Source organism: Carassius carassius, chromosome 49 (genome assembly GCF_963082965.1).
Source record: "Carassius carassius chromosome 49, fCarCar2.1, whole genome shotgun sequence".
Lineage (NCBI taxonomy): Eukaryota > Metazoa > Chordata > Actinopteri > Cypriniformes > Cyprinidae > Carassius > Carassius carassius.
Window position 1 is genome coordinate 21741159 of NC_081803.1, and position 23003 is coordinate 21764161.

General features: G+C 35.2%; 1 protein-coding gene across 1 annotated transcript in view; it reads right to left on the reverse strand.

Annotated features, from left to right (window-relative positions):
• LOC132132771 (myosin-IIIb-like) overlaps positions 1-19934 on the reverse strand; it is a 46270-nt gene extending 26336 nt beyond the window's left edge. The window contains exons 1-10 of the mRNA XM_059545293.1: positions 19725-19934; positions 19546-19611; positions 19333-19463; positions 17645-17747; positions 12698-12800; positions 12396-12552; positions 11198-11300; positions 8675-8800; positions 5609-5717; positions 5422-5538 (exon numbers count right to left, since the gene is read on the reverse strand). Of these exons, the coding sequence (XP_059401276.1) occupies positions 5422-5538; positions 5609-5717; positions 8675-8800; positions 11198-11300; positions 12396-12552; positions 12698-12800; positions 17645-17747; positions 19333-19463; positions 19546-19611; positions 19725-19826 (1117 nt within the window). The 5' untranslated portion in view covers positions 19827-19934. The remainder of the gene's footprint in view (positions 1-5421; positions 5539-5608; positions 5718-8674; positions 8801-11197; positions 11301-12395; positions 12553-12697; positions 12801-17644; positions 17748-19332; positions 19464-19545; positions 19612-19724) is intronic.
• Positions 19935-23003: the final 3069 nt, after the last annotated feature.

A 23003-nucleotide genomic window follows, 5' to 3' on the forward strand; every position in this document is an offset into this window, starting at 1 on the left:
CGCGAATCATAGCTGTATATGGATAGGCATTTTTAACTAATTTAGTAGCTAGTTCTAATCACGTTTTCCACGCGTGTTTAGGTGTGATATGTGTGAACTCGTATTTTTTGTTTTAATGATGTGCCTTTTAACAGTATCAAGTATATTCAAAAACTAAACAAATCGTGCCTAAAAATTGCACGCATCTAGTCTAATGTAAAGTTTCATGATGAAGTCATACTAGTGCGCGTGTGCATTTTGAGTGCGTTGAGCCTGTCATATTTAAATAGCAATATTAATTACAACATTTGCTTTTTCACTCTCTCTGCACTGCGCATGTAAACTGCCAAAACTCAAATGGAAACACAATTCCTTTTGCATTTCCGACATCTACACGGAAACCTGTCAATCAAGTAACAGGGGTGAGGCCATTTTATTGGGCGTGTTTGCATTGGGAAGTGATGTCACTTACAGTCGACGGTAATAAACAATTATTAATAGACGATTTTGCTGAATTTTTTGAAAAAATTGAAGTAATTGGTGAAATTGTGGAGGACATTTGGACACTCGCGCAGCAAGCTGACGATAGTTCATATGGTACAGATTTCCTTTTACTCAGAAGCTATTTGGTTTTGGACAGGTTAAATGAGTTTGTGGCATTGATGAACAGCATGTCTTCTGCCTTTCTCATTATCTTCAATGTGTTTTTGCATTGTATTTTGTGTTGCCTTCTCTTTTATTTCAACTTCTTTTTGTGATAAATTGAGTCTATGTGCTCTTTTATTTTGTTTTGTAGTGCATTTTGTTGTGCAGCCTTGTCCCTTCCAAATGAAGAGATTAAGCACCCAATCCACTCCTGTGACACTCTCTGCCCTTGCTGCATGTCCACTTGAGCAAAACCGTGACTACACGCACTACAACCCAACTTTTGATTTCTGCTCATCAGCCGCTTGTAATTTGTGGAGAAATACTGGACTTGTGCTTGGGACCAACATTCTGCCCACTCATGATCGCTAATGTGGCTGTTGTCATCGGTAGAAGTGATGTCATTCTCGTCCTCGTCCTCGTTCTCGTTCTCGACCGCGGCACAAGTGCTGCTTTTATTAGCTTGCGTCTGACCTTCAGCGATATCATTCAGGCTTGGTGGGGTGTCAGCCAGCGAGTCATCTGATTCTGACCGTGTTCTTTTAGTACTCAGAGTCTGAAGCCAGGAGAGCATATTAAGTGTTGTTCACTGTATTTGTATTTTTACCGAGCCGGGTGTACGCGTTTCACACACCCAGAGTTGTTGACACTGACAGCGGCAAAAGCGACGCATGAGCATGCGCTTTTCACTTGTAAAACTCAAGGGTGTATGGGTAATGTAGTCTCTGCTCTCGGTGGGACGAATTAGGAAGCGTGCATTGTGAAGGGCGCTCTGAAAAGCGGCATTGCAGGCAAAGGATTAAAACCTCTATTAAAACAGATGTCCAAAGCAGCGTACCGGTACGCTAAAAGCACGTTCTGGGTGCACGGAGAGGTGGCGGTACGCTCAAGAGCTATATTTGGAAGTGTCGGTACTGAGTACCAGTGCGTACCGGCCCACTTAAAGCACTGATATTAACTGACTTGACTTGAGTCAATGATTCAGTGAGCCATTCATAAAAAGGTTTACTTGCTTCATTTATTGAATGAATCATCCGTTTGACCGAATCGGTTGAATCAACGATTCACTCATTAAGACAGTGACTTGTCATCACCTACTGGTGGTTTAATATCATATTAAAAAGTATCAGAGTATTTTTCCAACATTTCATATTTTGTATGTCAAAAAAGTAAAATAATTAATCTAATAACATAATTTATTCATTTGGACAGATGGAGTTTGTTGATACTGATTTCATTTTAATAATAACAACAACCATAATGTCTTATTATTCTAATTGAATGTAAGGATAAGATGTAAGAATTCAACGTAAATGTAGGAATCTACATTTAACTTTTAAGAGTTAGAAAGTTTAATCTTTTAAGTTAAAAAGTGTAACAGCAATCAATTTAAGGCAAATATAAAAAATATACTAATTAAAGTAATACCTGATAGAGCACTGATTAGACTGCTTCAGAATAAATTACATTTGTGCAAAAAGAAAAAAAAACAAACAAACACTTTTTTCCACTTAAAATGGTTTGAGATGGATAGAAATGTCATCGCTGTGTGAGTTTAGTCTTTCAAAATTCATTATCGTAATGTAGCTATATTGTTTGATGTTTTTCATTGATACAGTCTCATTCACTTCTAGTGTTTTTCTTTTTTAGATTAAATATTTTACCTAGTAGTGATATTGCTGTGAATTTCATGTTTTTCAATATTGGTTTTCAAAATTTTCTTAATTATAAGTAAATATGCATTAAAATCTCTGTTTTTTCAGTGTTACTAGCAAACTCTTACAGCAAGGTAAATTAGTGTTAGTATTTTGTAAGTATTATCTCTCCAATTATTGCACTTGAAAAAGAAGCTATTGTGGCTCTTCTTGCTGAAATATGTAACCTGTAATCAGTAACTGATTACAATTCATAAGTAATCTACCCAGTAAAATGTATATATTTATATCATTTTATGTAGTTAATCAATATCACACAAAGAGTGCCATTTCAGTTTTTCTCCATAAATCAGCATGATTAAAATGTGATATTAAGTTACTACAAACAATAATTTAATTACAAATACAAAATGTTGCAGAATAATGTAATATATGAATGAATAATAGCCTAAAGAACCTTTGTGCCAAAAGGGTTCTTTCTTGTCATTATAGAACCTTTTTAGCATAAAAGGTTCTTTGGAGTTGAGTAAAACCCACAGAAAAGGTGGGAGTTCAAAGGAGGAATCTTTACATTACCAAACTGCAGGGAGAGGAAGAGTAGATATAAGTCATGATCTGCAAGATTAACCACAATCTTCAGAAAGTTCGGAGTGTGAATCATTTGAATCAGTTTGGGAGTTCAAAGCGGGTTCGCGAATCATTTGAGTCAGTTTGGGAGTTCAGATCGGGATCGCGGATCATTTGAGTCAGTTCGAGAGTTCGTAGCGGGTTCGCGAATCATTTGAGTCAGTTCGTGAGTTCGTAGCGGGTTCGCGAATCATTTGAGCCAGTTTGGGAGTTCGGAGCGGGTTCGCGAATCATTTGAGTCAGTATGGGAGTTCGGAGCATGAATCATTTGAGTCAGTTTGGCAGTTTGGAGCATGAATCATTTGAGTCAGTTCGGGAGTTCGGAGCCTGAATCATTTTAATCAGTTCGGGAGTTCGGAGCGGGTTTGCGAATCATTTGAGTCAGTTCGGGAGTTCAAAGCGGGTTCGCGAATCATTTCAGTCAGTTTTTTCGGATCGCGAATCATTTGAGTCAGTTTGGGAGTTCGGAGCGGCTTCGCGGATCATTTGAATCAGTTCGAGAGTTCGGAGCGGGTTCGCGAATCATTTGAGTCAGTTCGGGAGTTCGGAGCGGGATCACGAATCATTTAAGTCATGTCGGGAGTTCGTAGCGGGTTCGCGAATCATTTGAGTCAGTTTGGGAGTTCAAAACGGGTTCGCGAATCATTTGAGTCAGTTTGGGAGTTCGTAGCGGCTTCGCGGATCATTTGAATCAGTTCGAGAGTTCAGAGCGGGATCGCGAATCATTTGAATCAGTTCGGGAGTTCGGAGCGGGATCACGAATCATTTGAGTCATTTCGGGAGTTCGTAGCGGGTTCGCGAATCATTTGAGTCAGTTTGGGAGTTCAAAACGGGTTCGCGAATCATTTGAGTCAGTTTGAGAGTTCGTAGCGGCTTCGCGGATCATTTGAATCAGTTCGAGAGTTCGGAGCGGGATCGCAAATCATTTGAATCAGTTCGGGAGTTCGGAGCGGGATCACGAATCATTTGAGTCATTTCGGGAGTTTGTAGCGGGTTCGCGAATCATTTGAGTCAGTTTGGGAGTTCAAAGCAGGTGCGCGAATCTTTTTGACGCCAAAATGAATGGGAGTCATTGGAATGCTAACAGCAGGTGGGGGTCCGCTAGCCAATGGCGGCGCCCAGGGATGCTTCAAAAAAATATGAAACCCTGCCCCCCCTGGGAGTTTGGAGCGGGTTCGCGAATCATTTGAGTCAGTTCAGGGTTCGCGAATCATAGCTGTATATGGATAGGCATTTTTAACTAATTTAGTAGCTAGTTCTAATTACGTTTTCCAAGCGTGTTTAGGTGTGATATGTGAACTCGTATTTTTTGTTTTAATGATGTGCCTTTTAACAGTATCAAGTATATTCAAAAACTAAACAAATCGTGCCTAAAAATTGCACGCATCTAGGCTAATGTAGTTACATGATGAAGTCGTACTAGTGCGAGTGTGTATTTTGAGTGCGTTCTTTCACTGCATTATTCGTGTATTCAGATGCATTTATGAATACATGTGAATAATCACAAAATTCAAGATATGGGGGTTAGAAAATGTATATATTTATATCATTTTTTCTCCAAAAATCAGCATGATTAAAATGTGATATTAAGTTGCTACAAACAATAATTTAATTACAAATACAAAATGTTGCAGAATAATGTAATATATGAATGAATAATAGCCTAAAGAACCTTTGCGCCAAAAGGGTTCTTTCTTGTCATTATAGAACCTTTTTAGCATAAAAACCCCAATGAACCCTTTTTTCTAAGAGTGTAGGCAGGAAGGTAGTTGAGCATCGCAAGAGTCAATTTACCTTCAATCACAAAGGAGATAAGTGATTGGTAAAACCAGCCTTAATTGTACATTTTTTGAAATGCATCATCTGAAAGCTGAATAAATAATCTTTCCATTGATGTATGGTTTGTGAGGAGGACAATATTTGTCCGAGATACACCTATGAAAATCTGGAATCTGAGGGTGCAAAAAATAAAAATCAAAATATTCAGGAAAAAATCTTTAAAATTGTTCAAATGAATTCTTAGCAATGCATATTAATACTCAAAAATTACGTTTTGATATATTTACAGTAGGACATTTACAAAATATCTTCATGGAACATGATCATTACTTAATATCCTAATGATTTCTGGCATAAAAGAAAAATTGATAATTTTGACCCATACAATGTATTTTTGCCTATTTCTACAAATATACCCCAGAGACTTAAGACTGCTTTTGTGCTCCAGAGTCACATTTATAGTACATCAGGCATAGAAAAACCTGTATCATCTGAGCCAGTGTTATTTTAGCATTATTTATACACTATTGCAATATTAATTAATAGTTTGAATTAGATTTTATTTTCATATTTTCAATATTTTTGTATTTTTATTAAACTTTTTATTTTAAATTAAGTTTGAATTTCTTTTTTATTTTAGTTTTAGTCATTTAAATGTTTCTTTTATGTTATAGTAGCTTTATTAAAAGACAGACACAAGTTTCCCAGTCCAAGTATGAACTGGTATATTTCTCACCTATTTCATTGAGCTCCACATCACAGTCTACTTTAGGAGCGAGCTGCTCGTTGATTTTACTGACGATCCATCCGAACACGCGACCGTAGGCCACTTTAGCGATGGAGTCTCTGGCGTCTGAAACACACGGTGATTAATGTGAAGTGTGTTAGATGCACTAGTGATTTCAGAGTGAGAGTGTGTGCACCTTCAGCCTGCTGCTGGTTGTGGAGTCTCTGGATGGATTCTCCTCGTGTCACTGATGTAGTGCAGGTCAAACTCTTCAGTAAATCCTCTTCCTGAACGCCAAACTGACCCTGCTTACAGAAACAAGCTCACACGGTTTTGCCAAGAAGAAGGCCCTTCTCTTAGGGATGCACTTAGTTTCTTTAACATGCATTTTTGAAAACACAACCACTTTCCCAAACATGCAACGAGAAGAGCTTTACAGCATTTTTGATCAAAACAACCTTTAAAGTCCCTGCATTTTTTTGTCAAAATGAAAATGTGATGGTTTAACATTTAAAAAACAAAACAAAATTTGATTTACTTACAATTTATTTACAATTCAATTTATTTACTTTTAATTTAAAATAAAGCTTCTATAAAATAAAAGAAACATTTAAATACTAAAACTAAAGTAAAAAATTTATTCAAGCTTAATTTAATTTATATACAAAATTCATGTAAATATTAAAGCTGTAATGTAAAATAAAATTAAAATATTTATTGTGCTAAAACACTTTTAAATATATATATATATATATATATATATATATATATATATATATATATATATATTTTTTTTTTTTTTTTTTTTTTTTTTTCAGTGAAATATTTTTTTTAAAGTTTTTAATTTCGTTTTTTTGTTTTGTTTTGTTGTAATAACAATAATGGTAACACTTTGCAATTAGGTTTCATTTCTTAATATTAATTAACTATATTAGTTAACTTGAACAAGACTTATATTTTTTATTAAACTTAGTTAATATTAAGCCCGATGTTTACTAATACATTACTAAAATTAAAAGTTGTATCTGTTACATTAATGTACAAGTGAAATAACATAAATGTGACGATTTTTATCAACTAACATTAACAAAGGACAATAAATGGTGTCAAAATATTAGTAGATTAATACAACTAATGTTAACACATTAGACCTTGCTGTAAAGTTTTACATTAATAATAATAATAATAATAATAATAATAATATATTATTTCTAATAAAAAAAGCATTGCTATGTATGAAAATATAATCTGAATAAATAATAATAATAATGTATGAAATATGTAAGACTGAAAAGAAAATTGAGCTTTGGTTATTATTTTTTTAACAATTTTTATTGTATAGCCAAATTTAAATAGTCACATAATTTTATTATAATTTTATGAAAACCTGGGATTTTCATAATCGCATTTTAAATAAAAATGTTGCATCAGGAAAAATAACAGGAAATAGATTTTTTTTCTCCAAATTGTCAATCGTCTCTCTCCAAACATGCACACGCTCTCGAGGTTAGTGTCAAGACTCTTTAGATCTTAGTCAGTTAAATCATGAAGTGCAATACGAAACAGATCAAATGCATGGAATGAACTGTGAAAAAACAAAATCAAAAACGACACACCAAAAACAGATCCTGCCATTTGGAAAGATCAATGAATGTGACCGAGACGTAAATGTCACGCAGAAAAGGTCAAGCTAATTTGTGCGTTCTAAAAAAACGCTGGGATGTTTCAACACAACTTTGAGTCAAATATGGACTAACCCTACCATTGAGTTAAATTCTTACATAAAATGTTTGGTTTAGTCCAAATTTGAAACATCTATAGATGCTGGAGGCTGTTTTTGGACTCATATGCATAGTTATAAAGAAACACATCTAATTGAATGTACCAAATCCGGTCCATAAATTAAAGTTGACAGATATCGTCCTGCGTTAACCAGAGAAATGCAGCATACTATTATTAAAAAATATTCAACAAAAGGAAAATCATTTTATTAATTGTCAAATAAAATAATATAATACATTTTATTTTACAGTATAACAATACTAAAATTTATGATTCATAAATTACAATATTGCCAGCATTTATTGTGATTATAAATAATAATAATAATTATTATGAATATTATTATTATTATTATTATTATTATTGTTGTTGTTGTTGTTGTTGTTGTTGCATTTTATTTATTTTTTATTATTATTATTATTATTATTATTAATAAATAAAAAAGAATCAACAAAAATAAATATGACTACTCTATTATTTCAATGTAAAATAAACATAATATAATACATTTTAATAATAATAATATAATAATGATAACAATTATTATTATTGTTGCATTTTATTTTTTTATCATTATTATTATTAATAAATAAAAAATATTCAACAAAAATAAATATTACTATTGTATTATATAAATGTAAAATAAAAATAATACAATACATTTGAATAATAATATAATAATAATGAATTATTATTATAATTATTATTTTATTCAACAAAATAATTATTAATATTGTAATATTTTAGGTAAAATAAAAATGTATAATTATTTATTACTGTTGTATTTTCTTATTCTTATTATTATTAATAAATAAAAATATTCAAGACAAATATTACTATTGTATTATTTCAATGTAAAATAAAAATAATATAAAACATTTTAATAATAATGATACTAAAATAATTATTACTTTTGTAATATTTAATTTAAAATAAAAATAATAAAAATACATTTTATTTCACAGTACAACAATACTAATATTTACGGCTGTAATATTTAGCTGTTTTTGCTAGAAAACGTTCTCTTTTGTTGGTAACAGCTGGTAGCACATGCATTTATTTAATTAAATCAGTTTTTGTGATTTAATAAATCGCACTAATGGTTAAAGCCCATGCCTTAACCAGAGCAATCTATATTTACTATATGAATTTCTGAATTTGCGCTGCATGTAAACTGTGCTGCATCGTCCAAAAGCATTGTGAGTCTAAATAGATCGTAGAAACCATTATACGTTTGGGAAACACAGGCTGACAAACTATACCTCTTTGCCTATTTCATGCATCTACTAAGCATTTGAGGTTTAGGCTATTTGCATTTTGAGCTTTTATACTGACCTTCTTCACACTTCTCAAAGTGTGGTGTTAAAAATACATTTCACAATGGTTGAGACCTTTTGCATGCACCATCACGTGTCATGTCCACTTGTGAATTGCGACAGTGCCACAACTAAAATCTGTGAGAAACAAACAGGAAACTCACCGCAGTAGCTTTTAACCATCCACGTGATTCCTCGGACACCTTCAGAGCGTCACTGTCTGTCGTTTCAAAAGCGATGTTCCCCAAAGACAGAATGCCAGCTAGAATAGTCATCATGTCCACCTTTTCCTGCAAATGACATGTGAAGGTCTGTCAGGGTTTCTGCAGGTTCATAAAGCTACATTTAAGGCGTTTTCAAGATCAAGTAAAGACATTTTAAGAATATGGTCAATATGGTCTCTGAATGAAGACCATATTGTCTTGTATCATCAGTGCTTCAAAGTTTCACATCTCCATTATATTTTAGATCTCCAAATATACAGTTGTGTTAAAAATTATTCAACCCCCCAATTCTGTAAAGGGTTTAAGGGAATTTAGTGTACATTTGTAATTGTATTCAGAATGAAATCCTACAAGGACTTCTTAAAGAACCATATGCAACTAAAATGACATCAATTGGTTTTGTAATACAGTAGTAAATGTTTCTTTTGTGAATTCTTCATTGACACAATTATTCAACCCCTTAAAGACTACCACTCTGAAGAACAGAGGTTCATTGAAGTGTTTTCAATCAGGTATTGAAAACACCTGTGGATGTCAGGGAGCAGCAATAAAGCCTAATAAGCGCCAATTAGGCAGCTTTAAAATGACTGTGATACTCAGCTCCTTCTAAACATTTACTGGTGTGGTTACAAACATGGTGAAGTCAAGAGAATGGTCCAGGAAGACAAGAGAAGAGGTGATTACTCTTCACAGGAAGGGCAATGGCTATAAGAAGATTGCAAAGATATTAAACATACCAAGAGACACCATAGGAAGCATCATTCGCAAATTCAAGGCAAAGGGCACTGTTGAAACGCTACCTGGTCCTGGCAGAAATAAGATGCTGACTTCGTCTGCTGTGTGCTACCTGAAGCGTAGAGTGGAGAAAAGTCCCCGTGTGACTGCTGAGGAACTGAGAAAAGATTTGTCAGATGTGGGTACTGAAGTTTCTGCTCAGACAATACGACGCACCCTGCGTACTGAAGGCCTCCATGCCAGAACACCCAGGCGCACCCCCTTGCTGTCTCCAAAGAATAAGAAGAGTCGACTGCAGTATGCCAAAAGTCATGTGGACAAACCACAGAAGTTTTGGGATAGTGTTCTGTGGACTAATGAGAAAAAATTAGAACTGTTTGGGCCCATGGATCAACGCTATGTTAGGAGGAGGAAGAACAAGGCCTATGAAGAAAAGAACCCCTTGCCTACTGTGAAGCATGGCGGGGGGTCAATCATGCTTTGGGGCTGTTTTGCTTCTGCAGGTACAGGGAAGCTTCAGCGTGTGCAAGGTACCATGAATTCTCTTCAGTACCAGGAGATATTGGATGACAATGTGATGCAGTCCGTCACAAACCTGAGGCTTGGGAGACGTTGGACCTTTCAACAGGACAATGATCCCAAGCATACCTCCAAGTCCACTAGAGCATGGTTGCAGATTAAAGGCTGGAACATTTTGAAGTGGCCATCACAGTCACCAGACTTAAATCCGATTGAGAACCTCTGGTGGGACTTAAAGAAAGCAGTTGCAGTGCGCAAGCCTAAGAATGTGACTGAACTGGAGGCTTTTGCCCATGATGAATGGGCGAAGATACCCGTAGATCGCTGCAAGACACTTGTGTCAAGCTATGCTTCAGGTTTAAAAGCTGTTTTAACTGTAAGGATGTTGTACTAAGTACTTAGATTGAATGTCACTTGGGGGTTGAATAAAACTGATAATGATGTGAGCACAGAAAAGACATTTGTGGTTATTTCATTATAAATGTTATGTTATATTTGTCTGACCTACACGTGCCTCTTTGATTTAATTGTAAGCAGGATGACTGAATGATCAAAATCAATGTAAAACCGGCCAAAACAATCAATTTCAGTTGGGGTTAAATAATTTTGAACACAACTGTAGATACATATCTCTGCTCAAAACCACTAGAATATGCAAATAACTTTTACTGTAGTCTTGTTTTCCAGTGCAAGATTTACTTGAAAAGCAAAAGGAGAAAAGACGTTTTGTTTAATGAGAAATGCATCAAAATGAAGTGAGTTTATGATTAAAATGAGAACAAATATCTGCCAGTGAGCAAAGGGAAAACAAGTCCCGAATGACATAAACTCTCAGTTTCTCAGAAAACAAGACTTATCTTATTTTCCTTTGGCATCTCAAGTAAATGCATCTTGATTTAAGGGTACACCTGCTACTTTTAAAAACCAAAAAAATACCCATTTTGAAACATTTAATGCCAATTTAACACTTTCTGCTTAGATTTAACACCTTTTTAAAGGTTTAATTTGTGGAAGGGCTAAATTGAGACTGGTTTACAAAACAAAATCTGTAAGATGCATTACAAACACTGCACCATTTTTAAACACCATTAACTTTATGGTACACAAAATGAAGTACGCATAGTCACTGTAGCATCTTATTTAATGAGTTAATGTAATATAAAAGCATTTCAAACCACAGGACAAACACATGGAAAGGTTTGTTCTTACCTGCTCCTCAAATCCTACCATGTCCATGGCATTAAACACTTCAGCATATTTCAGACGCCAGCCCTGAACCACGTCTTCCTTCCCAAATCTCCCATTCAAATAACTGACAAGAGCAAAAAGATTTTCAAAAACTTGAATAATATTGTATTGCAGATCAGTTTTACATTCTATTTTTAACAAGCTTGAAACACTGGTTTAATTATGTGCATGGCAAGTTTTGATACGCAGATATGATTTGGAAAGACAAAATTTAGTGAATACAACGCTGTCATGGGTTAACTAGGAACCCCATTGGCTTTCATACAATTCACTGAAAATCAACACAAAAAAGAAGGTAAAAAACAGAAAAGATTTATTGTGGCATGTCAAAATCTAAAACACATGAGAACTTATACAATTTAAAATGGATCGCTTATTTGAAACTGAAGACTTATCTTCTAAAACTAATATAAAATGACTAAAACTAACACTGAAACTAAAATTTAATTTCCGTTACTTGACGTAAAGTAAATGTTAACTGACATACAATTAAATATAAAAAAACTTGTTTCAGCTATTTTCCAAAGCAATAATTCTATTTCCTATTTTAACTTAGTTTCACTTGATGTTCTAAAATAAATAAAACTGAAATAAAAATGAGAAACTATATACACATAAAAAAACAAGAAAAACTGCTAAAAATGGAAAACACACAAAACAAAATGTCAAAAACTTTTACAAAAAAATTGATAAATTACAATGCAAAATATAAAAATAAAAAAAAGAGTCAAAAAAGCTACAATAGTGTGATATAAAAAAACACAGTGACTTAGTATGTAAAATGCAGTTATATTATGACTGTAATAGCTAATAGCTTAAACAAATCTCTTATATTAGTCCAATATTGCACCATTTATTTTGTAATACTTTTGTGTAACTCTAGCCTTGTCAATTTAATGAATTTGTTAGAATCACTGTAAACTTGAGTGTTTTTGAACGTATCAGAATTTTGCATCACCTGATAATGTTTGGTATCAACCTTTTACACAATGAACACAGTACTAAGAAACATGACGTACGTGCCACAAATAGTTCTGTGAGAGTCATCGTCTGACACACATTCAATAAACTGCATGGATAAGATGCTAATCTATGACCTGCATCGTAAGCAATGTTGTTGAAGCGGTTTCAAAAGCACATGACATCACAGATGACTCACCGGTAGTGTGTAGGGTCCAAGAGGCCGTATATCTCTTTATCCTCCGTTGAGATGCCTGCCAACATGAAGTAGAATATATGAAAGTTCTGCTCTCCCTCGTCCTGATGAACCACACGGGATTTCTCCAGGAGGTACTCGTTGATTTTGGCCCCTTTTACTAAAAAGGTATCAAAACTTAGGTTAATGTTTAATAAAAGAATACTAAATTGATTTATTGGTCTGGAAACACGCCCAGTGGAGGTTATATGATCCATCACGGTAAATGGGAAGTGAGTGATATTTTCTGTCTGTGGTAAACAAACCTGAAGAGTTCTGGAAGCGGAGCTGGATGTATTTCCCGAAGCGACTGCTGTTGTCATTCATGACCGTCTGAGCGTTTCCAAAGGCCTCGAGAAGTGGATTCACCTATTCAGACACAATCATGTTAGGCAGAATCTTAACGTAGAACTAGGAAGCTTTGGTTTTAAAAAGCATCCCAGAATGCACCACAAAAACTGGTTGAGAGAACGGCGACATGTTTTGGTCACAACATCAATGTGTTCACTATCATTGGTTTTCTTCACAGTTTTCTTTTCAACATTTCTATTTCATTTATTTTAACATGATGTCCTAAAATAACAAACTGAAACCAGAATTTCTAAAAACAGTATTATAACATGCATACAAGCAATATCACAGGAGGCTGTAGGTAATCACAGAGTGCTGATATACAGCCATATCGCATGGCTACGAGTGTGATATTGCATTTATAAAACAGTTTGAAGGCACGAGTCTGTAAATACTTAAGAAACAACAACAGTGTTTCTAAAATCCCTCTTTTTTACAGAACTACTTCCTTCCACCACAGATTCAAATTTCAGTTTGAGAGTTTAACAGCTGAACTGATGTCCGATGAGGAAGGGGATATCTTTGTCGTACTGTCCTTTCATCTGTTAAAAATGTTATTTCTGATGACAGTGCTGCTCAGTGTTTTTGTTAAATGCTTCTTACAAGCTGTTGTTAAAAGGAAAAATAACTTCCGTTTCAGTCTCTTTCAATATAAAAGTCTTTACCGCTCGTAAAACTGTCTATATAAATCAATGTATTTATAATGATATAAATATAATTATTTACACACACACACACACACACACACACACATACACACACACACACATATATATATATATATATATATATATATATATATATATAGGAACAATGTTTTAAACTGTGCTCAGTTTGACAATCCAAAATTAAAAAACTCACAGTTTTAAAGTAGTATATCAATTATTGCTAGTTTCCGTGTCCAGGGATCGGGCTGTCAGTCGGAAAAGGGTGGCTTGCCCACTTCAGGTTGGTGGAGAGTTCCTGCCTCAAGTGGAGGAGTTTAAGTATCTTGGGGTCTTGTTCACGAGTGAGGGAAGGATGGAACGGGAGATTGACAGACGGATCGGTGCAGCTTCTGCAGTAATGCGGTCGATGTACCGGTCTGTCGTGGTGAAGAAAGAGCTGAGCCACAAGGCGAAGCTCTCGATTTACCGGTCAATCTACGTTCCTACTCTCACCTATGGTCATGAGCTTTGGGTCATGACCGAAAGGACAAGATCCCGGATACAGGCGGCCGAAATGAGCTTTCTCCGCAGGGTGGCTGGGCGATCCCTTAGAGATAGGGTGAGAAGCTCAGTCACCCGGGAGGAGCTCAGAGTAGAGCCGCTGCTCCTCCACATCGAGAGGGGTCAGCTGAGGTGGCTCGGGCATCTGTTCCGGATGCCTCCTGGACGCCTTCCCGGGAAGGTGTTCCGGGCGCGTCCCACTGGGAGGAGACCCCGGGGAAGACCTAGGACACGCTGGAGAGACTATGTCTCCCGGCTGGCCTGGGAACGCCTCGGTGTCCCCCCAGAAGAGCTGGAGGAAGTGTCTAGGGAGAGGGAAGTCTGGGGTTCTCTGCTTAGACTGCTGCCCCCGCGACCCGGCCCCGGATAAGTGGAAGAAGATGGATGGATGGATCAATTATTGACTCGTTTGTCATTTTTCATTCACTTTATGCCTCTGAGCAATAAGAGTCTCCTCTGGGACACTTTTGGCAACTTTGTCTTTGAACCAACCAGCAAGAGAGAAAATGCAAAAACAGGGACTCTGGTCTGCTGAATCTCGTCTTTGTTTGGGAGATCCTAATACCAGTTATTCCACTCCAGAAGGCGAGAACAAAGTTTGCTCACTTCTCTATGCAAACATACATTGTGACAACAGATGGTTTTCTTCAAGAAAACAGTCTTAAACCACGTCGAATTGGCATTTGGGCCATCTGTGAGAGTGAGAACTCTGATTGGACATTCAGTTTAGCGAACAAGTCAGTGTTGGAGAAATAAAACAAAAGTGAAGTAAATGAAGGCGGCACCGTTCTAATGTTATGTGATCTTATCCAAGCATTCCAATATGCAAATATTTCCATAACTACAAGAGCTGCTTAAAATGAAGAAACTTATCAATATAACTGATATTTAAAATGGTAAGCAAGGACTGCTTTGTTTACATTTCATATATCTGCGTATATCTCGTATTAAACCATGTTTTGGTATCTCATTTTGAATGATGAATATATATACTATTGATAACTGGTGATATAGACTGTTTAATCCTCTCAGACAGATGCAGAATGTATGTGTTAGTTTGTAGTCAGCTGTAGTCTGTGCCATGTAATCAAGTGCAGCTTTTCGGTCCAGATGCTGCAAATGCAAGGCGAAAACACTGTCCTTTGAAGTCGGCTTGATGTATCCCCGACCTTAAAGCACATCACACATCATAGGAACATGATGTTAAAATGTGTTATACAGAAACACAAATGCAGAAAGGTTGCCGAAGGTTGCCAAATCCATGTGCAAATGGGGTCTAAGTGTATCACATCTTAATCGGCTAATATAACAGCAAGACTTTCCTGAGTCACACCAGTGGGTGAACTGTTCTGGCTGATGCAATGCTTTAGAGAGTTATGGTCACTTCCTAAACTTCTCAGATGTCTCTCTGAGCTCCCCCAGACATCCTGTCTTCCCGAAAGAGCTGTGAGAAAATGTTCATACAATTTTGGAAACATGCTGGCAACCATTTCGAGTGCTAAGACATGTCAAAATCTTAGCTTAACCAATGACAGATGGATGAAGTGTTCAGAAAACCTGCTTAAAAATGTTTTTATTACATTTGCGTGGACTAGTGATGCAGAAAGCACACACTTTACCTTTAAGAAACGATCAAACTTAAATGTTAACGAAACAACCCTATGTTTTCTATTTAAAGCTGACACAGGCCTTAATGATTTAGGATTATTTAAATGCAAAGATTCTTCTCTGTAAAAAAAATTAAGTAGATCTACTATTAAATTGCACATGAATGTAAACACTCCATGGTTAAAATATGTAATATTTCACACTCTCTCTGCTGGAAGCTTTCTGCAAACAAACATCATGAACCAGCAGTAAAAACACGACATTGCAAAGCCAGCGAACCTACAGGAGCAGAAGTAAAACCGCAACAATTATAGCATCTACAAAGATGGATATCAGTACATACTGGTTTCAAAATAAGCAACCATCATGGGTTTTGTCATGAAAAAACAAGAGTTTACAGAAGTGAAGGTCACTCAAAAACACAGAGTCATTCACCACTTTTTTAAGCAACTCATTTCATCAGAACTGATGCTAGGAAAGCATATGATGTGCCAAGAACTGGACATCTCCCTGTCTGACACCAGTCTGCAGATTTCAATGATCTGAAGCAACACAGGAAACTTATCTTATCTTAGTTTATACCTGGTGTTTATTGAACAATCAAACCTGACACATTTTTGACTACGTGGTGCAATCGACATTAAAGTTAGCCAACCTGCTGTTGAAGACCAAAAGACGTCACGTGTGCAATGGTGTTTTGTTATGCTTACATTGACGCAGTGGCAGACATGATGAATTTTAGCATATGATAGCTTGGAAATGTGTTTTATAGGATCGTCTACGGCCTATAATTACAGATCTGAGCGGGTCAGAGAGTCAAAGATAAGAACGATGCCAATTCCTATCAAATCACAACACTAGACTATACCGGGAACAAACAGAAATAACCTCTAACATGAACATCTGTTCCTCAAATTAAACCAAGACCTCAAAATACTAAAATATTGCTGCCGCGCCCACATATGTGACTCTTGACCACAAAACCAGGCTTAAGTCACTGGGGTATACATTTACATTTGTGCATTTAGCAGATGCTTTTATCCAAAGCAACTTGCAGTGCATTCAGACGATATATTTTTCTGTTTACCAGTATGTAAAAAAAAAAAATTATAGCTTGAATTCATTGTAAGTCAGGTATATTTGTAGCAATAGCCAAAAAAAAAAAAAAATCTTTTAAGTAAAGATATTACTTATAGGATATTAAGTAAAGATCATGTTCCATGAAGATATTTAGTAAATTTCCTATAGTTTTGCAAAATTGCAAAAAGACAGAAGATAACAACACTTTTTTTGATTGAAGTTTTTGATTAAAGCAAGAAATCATTTCTACCAATGGGTTCAAAAACATTAACGTAACTCAAAGGAAAAACAAGTTTTCATTCCCCATTGACAGATGTTTGTTGAATGTATCTTGATTTAATGATGTTTAGGTATTTGTATTGGAAAATAAAACAAAAATACTAAAGAAGATATTCTTTTTTTACATACTGTTAAAAAAAAATTATAGCCTGAAGTCGCTTTGGATAAAAAAGCATCTGCTAAATGCATGAATGTAAATGTTTTTATTTTTGTTTTTGCAGTGTATGCAACATTTAACGCCATGACTATGAATTTAAGACTTTTCTGCTCTGATTTAACACCTTTTTAAGGCCTTAATTTCTGATTCTGTAAATTCTGTTAAGACCCTTTTAAGATATTTTTAAGAGCTTTTAAATACTTGCAGAAACCCTGAGACGACCTCAACGCAAACAGACATGCACTAAAAGCCATAAAAGTCCAAGTCTAATATCATGGGTTCTTTAAGCCATTTCCAAAAACATATTATAACAAACAAATTAAACACACCCCATATACCCACCATTTGAATATGTCAGAAACCACACATGTGGCTTTAACACACACGAGCAGTGGCCTCGAGGGTGGGGCGCAGTTTCACCTTCCTGTGTGTAAATCAAACACCGACCACCTGAACGCAGCAGGCAATCACTTCTCGTTGAAGTCCTAATCTGTGCAAACCTGGTGGCTGTATTCAAATGAGCGGTGTACCTGCAGGATCTGCTGCTCCAGCTGTGAGTTGGCCTTGCACAGCTCCATGATGTGTTTCAGCAGCAGTTTGGTGCTCTCAGTTTTCCCCGCGCCGCTCTCACCACTGCGGGACAGATCAATACAACATACAGAATCAGTCACAGAGGATCTATCTATCTATCTATCTATCTATCTATCTATCTATCTATCTATCTATCTATCTATCTATCTATCTATCTAAATCGTAATGGCACAAAAAGTATAATTTTTACAATGCAAAATTGTTTACAGTATGATCCAAAATTGTTCTTGTTTTTTTTAAAGAGATCCACCCACAATCCAAAGTCTAGAACTAATCAATATTTGTCACAAACAGGTGCATGACCTTTGCTCTCATTTTAAAGTCAGTATATATATTCTTGGGATCTACACTAACATTACGACATCAAACATCAAGCCATCTTTCCAAATCTAGCAGCATGATTAATTATCGATGACACAGGCATGTTGTCATCGTATGAATTAAAAGCACTGGGCCTCTCTGAGGGTTGTGGCTTCACTGTTCACATGATCAGAGAAAGCATGTTGCCCAGTGACTGTGAAAGCAAAACCAGCTTTCTGTCTTCTGATGGTCTGGCTCCAATTCTGACAAATACATTAAGCCAACCATCCTGACGGTAAAGCAGCAGTGCTGAGCCTCAGAGGAAGCCTGCACACAGGAAAGACCTTAAATATGATACCACAACGAGAACAGCCATCAACCATGCTATTAAGTTATGGAGGAATCCAGGAACTAAAATGTATCTGAAACTTCACAGTTCATCTTGTCAGAATGCTCACCTGACAGTTTGAAAGTTATAACAGATATATACTTAAACCAGTTTTGATTAATGCTCAAATGAAAACTGAATCTGGATAATGGGAGAAGATCTGTCCCTGAAAACCAAGGGATAATTTTTTTCTTGCAATTTTGAGTTTATATCTCACAATTCTGATATTTTCTCACAATTGTGAAAAAAAAAAAAAACTCAGAAGATATAAACTCAGAACTGACAAATAAAGCTTGAGATTCTCTGAAAAAAAGTCATAACTCAGATATAAACTCAGAATTAACACATAATTCTGCAAAGAAAATTTGTAATTGTGAGACATAAACTTGCGAGATAAAATGTCACATTTACCTTTTTATTTTTTATTCCATGGCAGAAAAAAAAAGAATTCAGAATTGTGAGATTTAAATTTGGAACTGTGAGTAAAGAGACATAATTCCGACTTTTTTTCCCTCTCAGAATTCTGTTTTGATACCTTGCAATTCTGTTTTTTGAGAAATAAAATATATATATATTTATTAATATATAAAAGTAAATAAAAAATAATTACTTGAATCATTATATATTTTACATCATTATAATAATAATATTTGAACACAATTCTGAATTCTGAGAAGAAGAGTCAAATAAAAAATGAGTAAAAAAAATAAATAATAATTTGCTTAATTTTTTACATTTTGTGGTGGAAAGGCATTGTTTTTACAATGAAACTGACACTAGGACTCGTCTGATGTGTCAAAAAAGGGAATGCTGGTCTTGTCTATACATGCCTCACTGAAATCTCATACTGTACAGACCCTCTAGAGTCAAAAAACCCCTCAGACAAGCGTTCCTGGAGAAACCACTGGTTCTGCTGAATTATTTACTCCCAACACTAACCTGATCACGATACACTGGTTCTTGGGTCCCGTGGCAAGACGTCCCATCATGGACTGATACGCCCGGTCCGCCACAGCAAATATATGAGGAGGCAAAGACTTCTTCTCATGGCACTTGTACTGCTCAGACACCTGCACAGGAGACCAGTTCAGTTACTGATTTAAACATGCTTCCTGCTCGCAAATCTTCTTTTGCAGCTGAAGGAACACTTACCTCTTTTTCATAAATTGAAAGATATTTAAACGGGTTAACAGCCACCAAGATGTCCCCTACATAGGTCTGTAAATATGAATTCAGTAGTCTTATCTCAGTGATTTAGACAGAGGCAGTGAATAACATCTGAGCTGGTTGTTTGAATCATGTGTTGTATTTCTGAGTTGTGCTTTACTCACATAGATGAGATTGTGTGTGAAGCGTCCAGTCAAAACCTCCAGCAAACTTTTCTCGTCCAGCTCAGAGAGACTCGCCAGATCTTCAGGCATCTTCTCCTCCATCTCTCGTCTCTAATGTTGTTCGTGAGCTTAAAACAGTCTCACATCACAAAACAACAAGCTGGTGTTTTTATGTTTCTATCCAGGATCTGTCGGGTCACACAGCTGCAGATTCAGTGGACTCTCTCTCTCTCTCTCTCTCTCTCTCTCTCCGCCCTCAGCTCACACACACAACTATCATTAACCCTTTCATCACAACAGTTCACCCCAAATTAAAATTCTGGCATCGTTTAACCCCTTACACTGCTGTTAAAACGTTTGGGTTGGGTAAGATATTTAATGTTTTCACAGAAGTCTCTTCTGCTCATAAAGCCTGCTATTATTTAATTAAAAATACAGAAAAAAACTGTAATATTGTGAAATATTATTGCAATAAAAAAAAAATTCTATTTAAATATACTTTAAACTGAAATGTATTTCTTAGATCAAAGCTGTATTTTTTTGCATCATTACTCCAGTTTTCAATGACACGTGATTCTTTAGAAATCATTCTGATTTATTATTTATTAATACTGGAAACAGTTTTGCTGCTTTCATATTTTTGTTTTTTTTGGAACCTGTGCTACTTTTTTTTTAGGATTCTCTGATGAATGAAAAGCTAAAAAGAACAGCATTTATTTAAAATAAAAATATTTTTTAACAATATACTCTGTCGTTCAAAACTGTGAGGTCAGTAATTAATTATATATTTTTTATAAATAAATTAATGCTGTATTTCAGCAAGGATGTGTTAAATTGATAAAAAGTAATAATACAGATATATATATATTTCTAAAATACTTTATTTAAATTTATTTATATATATATGTATTGATAATAAATCAGCATCATAATAATAATTTCTGAAGATCATTTGACACTGAAGACAAGAGTAATGATGCTAAAAATACAGCTTCGATCACAGGTATAATTTATATTTTAAAGTATATTGAAACGGAAAAACGGATGGATATAATGTTTTACTATATGACAGTTTTGATCAAATAAATGCAGCCTTATGAGCAGAACAGACTTCCTTAAAACACAATTAAAAAATCTCACTGATCCCAAAATTCTGAACAGCAGACAGTGTATATATCTTTACAAACCTGTATGACTTTAATTCAGCACAAATGGATGTATTTATATCATTTCAATGTTAAACTCTAAAAATTACAAAAAGAAGATCTATTATAAAGGTCCTATATATCCCATGTCTTATAAAGCTGTACGATATGAGGAAATGATTGAAAAGTTTTTATAATTAACTAAAACTAATAAAATGTTTTTAGGAATTGAAACTAAAGCTGGAATAATAGATTATATAATTAAAAGATGACTTAAAATTAACTTAAACGTTAATTAGCAACGTTGGCTTGGCAAAAAAATAAACGTGTTTAAGCTGAAGTACTGAAATTACAAAAAAAAAAAAAAATATATATATATACAAAAAAAAAGAAAGAAAAAAAATGCACACCTAAAAAACTAAATTACAAAAAAATGAAAGTGAATATATATATATATATATATATATATATATATATATATATATATATATATATATATATATATGCTATAATAGTATATTATCAAATGGCAAATAAGACCGCTGTATTTCAATTGAGAACATCTGAAGTGAGTCTGTAGCCACCACACATTCAGATTAATGGTGGATCAATATTTTTCAGTGGGAGAATATTTAACAGTTGGCATTTTCTCCACACGTCACACTAATACCTGTTACACCTGTTACACTAGTTCTGCACTACAGGTTAATGAATCTTATAACCTGTACTGTGTTTTCTGGAAACAGGTCATCATTGGTTGGATAATGGTCATGTGACTGGGACCAGGGCCGGATTAACCATACGGGCAACTGGGCAATTGCCCAGGGGCCCAAGACCTCTAAAGGGCCCAGGGCAGCAAGGGCACGAGCAAAATACTGTATCTGGTAATCTCCCGCTTTACATTAAACAAACTGTCAACACGGGCTTTTGCGCTGCACAGAGAGACGCTGCGCTGCCTATGACTTTGAACGTGAGTTGAGAGCGGTTGAGAGTCAGTCTCATGCGGAATGACCAATGAAGAGAGGGCCTCAAGTTAAGACCCTCTCCTCATTGGTCAGTCCGCATGAGGTGTGTCAAATGTTACGCCGAGCGGGTTACGTCAGGCGTTGCTACAACAGAAAAAAATCTGACATGGAGAAGCTAAGTGGGAGCGCGAAGCGGAAATTAAAAAAGGAAAAGGACATCAGAAACGCAGAAAATGTAAAGTATATACATAAAATAGGTAATTTCTTCACTCCTGTTAATGTTGCCGACAGTTCTGTTAAGTCAGCTTCCGTCAACGACGAGGACAACTCAGCTAGCCAGGACTTTTCTACAAGATGCCAAATGAAAGCAAACATGCACTCCCTAATTATTTAGGATTAAAATTGTGTGTTTTGCCAGGTTTTGAAGTATTTATTTTTATCTTGTCTTCTAGAGAGAAATTGTGTCACAGACACGGCTCTGCACTTTCTATTTTAGCTATTGGACATGAACTTGTTAGTGGCCTTGATTTGGAAGATGTTATACACCAGTTTGCACAGTCAAAGTCCAGAAAAAAGCCATTGTAAGATGTGTTTGCCAAATGAAGGCATTTCAAATTCAAACATGCACTTCCTCATTATTTAGGACTAAAATTGTGTGTTTTGCCAGATTATGTAGCATTTATTTCTGTCTTGTCTTCTTCAGAGAAATTGACAGATTTCTAAATGTTTATGTAGCACTACAATGTTTAACTGGTTAATTGTGCTGTGATATGTTGTTGTTCTATTTTAAAACAAGTTAAAATGAGCTTAGGATAAAAATGTTTATGAGCAGATAACAGCGATACTATTATTTATTATTATTTATTTATTAAAATGCTGTATATTGTTGTGGAGGGAAAACTGGCAGAATTCAAATTGTTTGTGTTGGACTAATAACTTGATTGTCTTGTTGAATTCTGAGGAAACAGGGTCACCCTGTCAGGGTGATTTCTGCTTAAAATGAGCTGAGGACCAAAATGTTTCTTGATGTGTTGTCTGTGGTCTTCTGTTATAGCTCTATCAATTCAATACATTTATATTGGGAATAAATGTTGTTAAATAAACAATGGTTTGAAAGTGGTTGCTTATTTATTCATTTTAGTGAAAATGGAGGATATTTCCCTCCCTCT